Source organism: Echinococcus granulosus, assembly GCF_000524195.1.
Source record: "Echinococcus granulosus chromosome Unknown EG_S00009, whole genome shotgun sequence".
Lineage (NCBI taxonomy): Eukaryota > Metazoa > Platyhelminthes > Cestoda > Cyclophyllidea > Taeniidae > Echinococcus > Echinococcus granulosus.
In genome coordinates this window covers 1132111-1141365 of record NW_020170389.1, presented here as the reverse complement: position 1 = coordinate 1141365, position 9255 = coordinate 1132111, and the positions used below count along the sequence as shown (strand labels likewise).

General features: G+C 41.0%; 1 protein-coding gene across 1 annotated transcript in view; it reads left to right on the top strand. All coding sequences in view use genetic code 11, as the record gives it.

The window, feature by feature from the left end:
- Positions 1–1080: 1080 nt before the first annotated feature.
- Positions 1081–9255, top strand: part of EGR_02137 (Nuclear pore complex protein Nup107) — a gene marked incomplete at both ends in the record, with an annotated part of 29194 nt that continues 21019 nt past the window's right edge. The window contains 14 exons of the mRNA XM_024491386.1: positions 1081–1817; positions 3561–3660; positions 3695–3749; positions 3788–3935; positions 3973–4099; positions 4137–4208; positions 4305–4396; positions 4474–4546; positions 4609–4722; positions 6054–6485; positions 6572–6917; positions 7075–7262; positions 7427–7565; positions 8412–8926. Coding sequence (XP_024354239.1) covers positions 1081–1817; positions 3561–3660; positions 3695–3749; positions 3788–3935; positions 3973–4099; positions 4137–4208; positions 4305–4396; positions 4474–4546; positions 4609–4722; positions 6054–6485; positions 6572–6917; positions 7075–7262; positions 7427–7565; positions 8412–8926 — 3138 coding nt within the window. The remainder of the gene's footprint in view (positions 1818–3560; positions 3661–3694; positions 3750–3787; positions 3936–3972; positions 4100–4136; positions 4209–4304; positions 4397–4473; positions 4547–4608; positions 4723–6053; positions 6486–6571; positions 6918–7074; positions 7263–7426; positions 7566–8411; positions 8927–9255) is intronic.

Below are 9255 nucleotides of genomic sequence, written 5' to 3'. Positions count from 1 at the left end.
ATTATGGATATTGGGGGAGAAACGCTTGAAAAAGTGGCAAACATGGACTGAAAAGTTAAGTGTTGGACATTTTGTAAGTTATTTGTTGATAACTGATAATTTTACAATAATAAAAAGTAGAAGTTGTTTTAGCAGGAACACTTAGTTGTTTCCCACATGAGGGATAAAGCGGAAGAATAAACGCTTTTGAATTTTCGAGTTCACTTTTCAAGCAAAATGGGTAAGTTATTTAGTTAGATAAGGGGAGAAATACCGTATTTTAAGTAAACGCTTTGGTACTCTACTCCAGCTTAAACAAGGATGCAACTTCAAAAAAGGTTTAAGCATCAAATGTTCAATAAATCTGAGTTTGTGAAATTTAATAGCCGGATTTCTCAGTCTGATGGTGGGGTTTCGTTTTCCCCTGGATGAAAAGGTAGATGACGGTGCGACAAAGCAGTACAGTCCTCACCTACAAACAGTAATTGATTTGTTGAGTGGGGACTGCTGGGTTTTTGATTTGCCCGTTTTATAAGAATTTAGACAAGGCACAAACTCTAACCGCCACGGTGCTCATAAATTGGTAAAATTCTGCTGTTTAAAGTCGTAGCTAGGGTCATCACTCCAAATTCATCAAGCCAGCCTTTGGATTAAAGTATTCAACTCATGTGGCAGCTTCATAGACAGGCGACTCTCAACTGTGCGCAATAAATTGGCTTAAATTATTTATCAAGGTTAGTCAGTACGAGCGTTGTAATAATTACCAAGTATAATAGAACAGAGGTAAACGGAGTTAACATTGGCTTAGCATGGCCCTACAATCTAGGATACAAAGGTAATCTTGAGGGTTATTAATTTATTATCAATTATTATTATTAATTTATTATTATTATTTTGCCTCAGTGGATGGTAGGATAATAAAGTGCAGAATTATTTTATCTAGGTGGAATCGCTACTTAAGTAAGGTGATCAAATTTAGTAAGTCCCTACTCCGAAATACTATTCTCAGGAGGGACTGTCTGTGCGACGACTTGTGACTACTGTGACGCTCAAATTCAAATTAACTATCACGTGACAAGGCAAATAAATCAATTCCAGGTTATGAGTTCTGGCTTGGGAAGTGCAAACCTCAGGGTGGAAGTATTCATGGAGAGGCTCATATGCCTTGAGAATACCCTCCAATGCGTAAAATGCCACCTCCCCAGTTTTTACGAGCACATTTCGGCGATGCCCGTAAAAAGGGCCTTACAAAAAGTTGTCGAATGCATACCACCTAATGCACTTACCGTCTCGCGAAGGAACAACGATCCTGCAGGGGCAGCCTCTGAAGAGCAGGCAAAAATAGACTTTCTAATGGAGAAATTTTCGCACAATGAGGAATCTGCAAACGATGCAGCTCTTATGCGTCGGCCAATGCGGTATACTACGCTTCAGAATTATGCTCAGTCAGACGCTATCAAAGTTGGTAAAGTCCTCCTAAAAACATCCAAGTCTCCTGATCTGAGCGAATGTAATCAAGATCACGCCAATAATCGCACAATTCAAGCACAGATTTTAAATTCAGGAAGGACGCTTCAAAAGTCCCTTCAACTTCTCACTGCTTTGGAGGAAGCAGCCCGGTGCTTTGAGGAAACTCCAAACACACCAGTGCTGAAGGAAGAGATTGTTTCAATGGTAAGACATCTTAAGATTAGCGTTACGAATCTTCTGCGTGGAATAACACAACTGAACAGTTATCGTCAAATTGCGCGAATACTTGCGAAGTTGCGACAGCGTGGAACAATGAAAGCACTCTTAACTAGAATAGAAGAAGAGAAAGGAAAAAAGAAAGTTTGGAGGTTTTGAACTGTCAAATTATTCATGTTTAGGGTCAATGCGGATTATCTGCATACATTCTTCAGGAAACTTCAAAATGGAAATTCCAGACGTCAAGTGGCAGCCTCCCTAACTAAGTTTTTAGCAAACACCGCTAGTCTTATTGTTAGCATACATATGACCATTGTCCCAAAATTATGCGATGGCAGTGGTTGATCTGGAATAATTGATTTGATCACTGCAAAATTTCAGGAAATAAGGTGTCTACCCAACTTGAAATTTACGTAAGGTTTGACGGCGACGGCAAAGGTGAACGGGAAATGCAGTTATACAACCCCTGAGAGTCCCATGCAGCCACATACATAGTCATGATGTTGAAGAGTATTTGATGACATAAAAATGCTTCTGAAGGGTGATTGGTCCAAACTTATTTATCACATGGTAAATGTTATGAGAACTCAGCTTTATCAGAGTTTCAGTTCTGAATTTTTCCAAGGACGAACGTTCGACAACGACAGCTAGTACCGCAAATTTGGTTTCGTTTGATCTCAATAACATGGAACAATCGAGAGACTCATTCATTTAAAGGAAATAGCCTAGGCTAAAGATATGCCTAAGTAAATTTCGACAAGGAGCAAATACGCTATAATAATTGTTCTTCGCCACATCCTTTTTAGGTACGCTCTTAACATTAATGTAATACGTTAATGGTTTATCCCTCGGTTCTGGTGAGGCGCCACTTTTGTACTTTGAACTAGCCCCCTTGTACCTCGCTGGGTGGGCTGGCCTTTTGGGCCATGCCAATAGCCCAGACACCTTCTCCGTGCTGAATAAATACATTCTGCACGAGTATTGTGTCTTCTTTCGTCTTCAGGGAGTCTCGGGACGCTACATTAAGCTGCATATCGCACAATGTACCTCATAAAATAAAGCCAGGAATCACAATAGATTGAGTTGATAATGGGATAAAAATGGGGAACCACCATGGGTTGCACAGTAAACCCCTACGACTCGCACTGGAAAATTTACCTAAGCTGGCTTTTTGTTAAAAATAAGTGTATTCGTTGTAATCATGGGGTGAAAATATGACTTAGCATTCGAGTTTTTAGCAACTAACGTTTGGGCGTTATAAAACAAAAAATTTCCAAGTTTATTGCAAAAAATTAAAATTTAATGTGTTGAGTAAAAATAGGAAATTTTACATATTTGTTTTGCGGACTAGAGTCTTGAGAAGTAGAGGGCGCCTTTTTTGTTGTTTTGTGGTGTTCATGTGCTGCAGTTGCAATAGGCATTGCTTTTTTTGAGCCTATTTCCATCAATGTTTTGGTCTCATTTTGGTAAAGGGAATGATTTTTAGATCGCTACTTTTAAATTTGCTCATTAGTTTTCATTGTTCACAAAAGGTGTGTACTTCACATGGTGACGTTATCATCACCGTGTACATGTAACGTGTGCGATTTGATTAATTGCACGTTAATTTAAATGACTTGTATTCATTTATTGTTATCTTTGGCCCAATGTCCTAAAGGTTTTGAGATGTATCTGGGTTTCGGGTAAAGGGTCGGAGAATTCGTTTTAATTCCTCTCTTGTTTTCACTACCAGATGTCTGATTGCGGTTGTACGTCATGTTACAACACAGGTAGTCTTTTCATGTCGAGCTCTTTATTATTGCGGAGTGCTACTTTTGTCATTATTGGAACTGTGTTGAGGAGAAGATACATGTAGTTTGCATAAACTGGCTTTAAGTTTCTTCTCTTTTTTCCAGCGAAATGTTCTCCATTGATCATACGTCAGTGAAAGAGGATTTTGCCACTTCTCGTCATAGTATTATAGAGGGTAATTTGTACGACGATAGCGAAGCATGTGTAAGTTCTACTTCCATTGGTCATGGTCTTGCAGGTCGGATCGCTTGTCAACAGATCATACTTTCCGTTGGAAATGTCAACAAAGAAAGGTGGGTGGACGTTTGGTTTCGTTTACAAGTCCATTAAGATACTTTTGAGGTATATAGCGAGTTTAACTCTGCTTGGAAACAACTGGAAGAGGAGCCTCTTGCATTGGCTGAAAAGTACTCACTTCTCACCAGTGAATATCTTGCGGCCTTACCAAGTCTAGGTCGACGATCTGCGCTTTCCTTCAAGTAGAATATTGCTGGCTTTCACTCCGAAAACCTTTAGAAACGATTACGAATCCTGTCTTGTCGATGCTGTTGATTTGGAGCGGTCAACTTGGCGATTAATACACGCTCTGTATAGCGACCGGCTCTGTCACACAGACTCTTTATTGAACAAGGATTTACCAAAAGTTGTAGCAATAGGTTTTACTCAAATCTTGCTTTTAGCTACACTATCACTCGGAAAAAGACATTGTTAATACTTTGTATGACACGGACGATGATCTTCGGGAAACGCAAGTAGGTCCTTTGACTACCACCTCCATTCCTACTTGAATGTGCCCAGACGAACATTTTCCAAGCTAAAATTTTAAAAAACGTTTTTTCCCAATTAAGGTAATCGTTGATTGGCTGGAAGGAAAGGTTCGAGAAGAAATAGTCAAAGTGGCGGAAAAATATGAATGTCTTTTTAACGAAACTACAGTATGGTGGGCTGATTGACATTTCGTTTTTTTTTGCGTTTTCCGCTGATTTTGTTCCTTTGTATAATCATGATGTGGCTTAGGGAAAGTACGCACCACCTTTTGGAAACTTTGAGTGCCAATGAACTCAAATCCAAGCATTTGGTTACCCATTTGGTGAGTGCCAGTTTGTCTTTTGGCTATCAACCAATGAACGTGTATCAATTGTCGCTCTACAGTTTCCGGATACGGCACTCATCGGCGGAGGTGGTTTGGCTCAAAAAGACATATCAGCTGAAAATCGCTACCTGCATTATCTGTTTTTATGCGTCAGGGGTGGTGATTTGCAGAGGGTACGCTTTCTTTTATCTTTCCGATTTACCATAGCATAACACTTTTCGAAGTTAAGCAGGATACTGTTAGCTAAGTCAGTGAGATGCGTCTCCACGTGGTCCATAGTGGCGTTTGGAAATTAACCTGTATGCATTTACAAATTCGTCAAAAACCTTCGCGGATGCTAGGCTTTTTTGGAGGAGTTAGCTAATCTGTTATAAGCGGGCGCCTTGGTCATGTTATGGATGCCAAGAACCTTGACTCTAGGTCTCTTTTTTAAGGTTGCAATGTATCTTAATTTTATTATGGATGCATTAATACCTCGAATGTTCGTGAGTGTGGGATTCAGGACGCGCTGCGGATCAGAAGGAATCGCGAATGTTTGGTACGAGTCAATAAAAATACTAATAATTACTTAGTCCTGGAATTTAACCTCTAAGTACGACCCAGTTCATGCTCTCAAATTATTTGACTTTCATCGAAATGTTAGCTTAATACATTATCCTTAAAAGAAATGATGGCCATAAAAATACAGTACCACTTAATTATTTGACACATAGGACTTTTTCAGTACGGTATGCTAGTGTTACCCCTACAGTGCACCAGCTAATTGGCTGCTGTTTTCTTTTGAACGTGCATTAAGGTAAAACCAAGCAACAAATGGGACTGTAAACTTAATGACCGACGTTTCTTTGTCACTGCCAGGAAGGTAGGCTAGTCAAGCTTCATTTATTACAGAAGCCATATATCAAAGGTAAAGCTCGATAAAGAAAACACATTCTGTACGTAGAGGCTACAGATATTCAATTAGTTTAAATGTGCATAAAGATGTGAGTGCAAAATACTTAGGTTCCAATGAAAACTTCCCGAAATTCTGAATTTGCGAGTCCCTAAATGCGAATGCGCATGTTATTACTGTACTCCCCATCATTTGTCGTGCTACCTAAGCAAATTTGTGCCATCGTATGCTATTAAGTGATTTATCTTTTGTCCTATTTAAATTTGTATTTAGGTTGTTCACAATTGCCTCAGCACTGCCACCTTGTTCCGTTTTACGCTTTTATAAAATGTGTACTGATTTGGGGTACAGTCTCTACGTGTATCTCCTTAACAGTTGTCTCGGAAGGGGTTTATTAACTACCCTTTTTAATATCAACCGTAACGTGAATGCTTGATTGTCGTATTGTCATTTTATTTGACACTAGAGTGATTGCATAATGTCCTCAGGACTTCCTTCTGTTCATTAAACCAAAGTGGAATGCTGAGACGGATGTGCTGATTAACTTGTTTTAAAAACAGGAAAAACAATTGCCTTCTGTTTTGTAGTGTCATACCGAAATTTTTTATATAGGCTCAGCGACTTTGTCTTCAGCGAGGGGATATCACTCGGGCCGTTGCTATGGAGGGTTGGCGCCCATTCCACACCAGCTGCCTATCCAAAGACAGCGTTCAACCAAAGCACGATGCTGTTGAAGGCAACGCAACTCGCGTGCTGAGCAAGTGCGTCGCCTGGTGGAATTCTGAAAATGTTGGTTTCGGCTTTTTTACTTATTTTTATGATAGTAAACACTCACACCTGATTTTGTTTATCCAGCCAGCTTTAAATCCCTACGAGCGTGCAATGTTTGCCGCTCAGTCGGGCAACCTCAGCATGTTGCTGCGAGCCATGACGTCTGGTAGTTGGGAGGATTTGCTATGGGCGCACTGCCGTGCTCTTGTCGAATCTCGAGTTGATGCCACTCTACGAATGAAAATTGACTGCGGACCTAGGGCAGACACACTGGTGAGCAACTCTTCCTTATTGGGTTTTATCACCCACTTTCTAAAGATAGGATTATCTTAAGGAGCTCAAATGTTGGAATGTTTCAGTCGGTGTTGGGACGCCCACAAAAAGGCCTCGAAGTCGAGGACGTTGGTCTGCAGCTGCCTAACTCGGCCTGGTTGCCAGGCTCGTGGACCCTATCAGAGGCCTTTTCGAAGGCCGAAACTGTTCTTGGATGGTGCCCTATAAGTTACCTCTTCCAAACTGTTGAGGGGGATTCCGGTTTTGTTGCTCCGGCCCTTCGTCCCTCGGAGATTTCAGCATTCCTCCATCCCAACGAAACCAACGACATAAAGGCCTCAAGTGGCTCTAGTTCCCCATCCAGCCGTCACACACTTTTAAAGGCTATGTTTTATGCCATATGTAGGGGAGTTGCTCTTAGAGAATATTCAGGTATTCGAAATCCTAAACCATTTGACCGCTCGTATCTTTTAATGTTTAGAGTTAATACGTGAACCTTGGCAGTTTCATAAATGAAAATCGAGTCGCAAATTACACTTGAATGGATTTCACTTTGTGGACTTGTGTCTTTTGATATTTTTACTTGCAGAACTGTTGACTGCCGTAGCCTTGGTTGCGCCGCTTTTTATTCCAGCGTCGATTCGTGAGATTTTAGCGTCAGGCATCACCAATGTAAAGTGGCCAGACCAGCTTACACTGGATGAGCTGGATTGTCAAGTTCTCCGCTTCTTGTCTCATTTCGTGCTCTGTCTTCGTCATCTTGAAACGGGTCTTCCAGTAAGTATCCCTAACTTTTGAATCATAACTCTATTCCAGTTGCGAGAATCTGTTTCTTTTGGCAGTGATAATGCCGATTTCGATCATTAATTTAGCAACAGTTATACGGATAAGCAACTTTGCTCGGTGAAAGCATATAATTAATAACTTCGGTCGCTTCACAGGACGAACCCTGCAATGCTGTTCTCGAGACCTATGTAATTACACTCATTGTGGAGCGACGATTTTCGCTAGTTGCATCCTACATTGCTCAGCTCTCTTCCCCAGTACGGCAAACACGCTGGTATGCCTCATTTCTCTCAAGTAAGCTACTCCTTTATTTACTCCACATGAATTGTAAGGATTTTTGGCTGATATCGGGTTTTCGAGGCTAAAACCGGAATTAGTCATCCTCAAATAGCTAAATGTGCCTAGATTAATGCCTCGTTTCGCACATCGGGAGTAACTTTAGGATATTTTTTTCTTTTGCTTACCTTCGCATCCATTATTGCTTGAACGTAGTTTTTTATCTCTCCCTCTGAGTTGGTGCTCGCGGGAGCTGTTTTTGAGGTCGAAAAATTATCTACCGTGGCTGTTTCCAAAATTGGTGGAAAGTATGTAACTTTGAAGTGTGAGTATTCTATTGTTGCTGGCTTCATCAGCGGTAGCGGTTAATCAAATTTTAATACTAATAATAAGCATCAAAAGATGTCCGCCATATTTGTGCCTACGTGCTCTTTCATGTGTCGGACCCTATGTTCAGTTTTCGCATGAATTCTATTAATCACTACTAACCCAAAATTTTTCTGTTTTGGGTGACTTTTTAATGAAGTACTTTGGTGCGTTCCAAAAGCGGGCCAAAATAAACTCACACCGGCAGCAACGGTTCCTGTAACTTTCTGTATTGCTTAAATAATCCACTTATTATTTAAATTGGTTTTGTCAATTCCTTTTTAACGCTTAATGAAATTTTGGGGTAAAAATGTACTTATTTGCTTTTATTCCCCTCGTGGTAATAGTTACCTTATTTGAGCTACTATAGTAATATTGTGATCGACCAATCCCTAAGATTGCTTCTGATGTACTTTATAGTCCATCAATGAATTAGGTTTCTATGAATGGCTGGAAAGATAGATACCAATAAACTGACTCTCAACAATTTGTCAATAGGTCTCAAGAGGCCAGAGGAGTGTCGTCAGTGTCTGGAGTACGCAGAAGTCGCCGGTCTCAACGTGCAGAGTATCACACGAGCGGTGATCCGGATAGTGCGTCGTCGATTTGACGAACGAGAGGGCTTGGTGAAAGGCGTATCGAATACTTCAATACCGCTGCCGACCCCAAACGGCATCACCGATCTCGTGGGTGGTGATGTGGTAGCCTACCTTACACAAGTGGACAAGGCGCGTATCGCTGCGCTCGACTGGCTGACACACGACCAGGCGCAGCGCGGCGAACTGCTGGTGCTCACTAACAGCCTTATCCGTCTTTTCATTGCCATGCGCAAGCTGCGTGCCGCCAGGGCTCTCCTAGACCGTCTGCCACTTGCTTTGTTGGACCAGCTAAAACTGAAGCTCCTCCAGGCGGAGGAGGACTTCGGCGTGGAAGTTGTTCAGGCCGCCGTTCCTCCTTGGCTTGCTAATACCGTTCGCGAACACGAAGCCCTTATCCTCTATCTCCATGCCCGGGTACGCAAACTACTACTTTAATGTAACTTATTTAGTGCATGTAGTTTCAATATGCGATTAGTGGTGCTAGCTTTGGGTTATGATTCTAGGTTCATCTTTTTGTAATAAAGCCCACTTTTTATTTTAATAAAAATATGTAGCCAAATTTATTATCCGTAGGTTTTTGGAATGTTAAATCGAGATTCGATCGAGGCATATAGTGTCATTAGGCTCCTATAATTGGACTATATATCCCAGCAGATCTGATGATTATCAAGTAAAAAAAGTATAAACAGGACTAGGTTTAACGATACGTCAATAACCTGGATCATTTCTGATATACGAGGTAA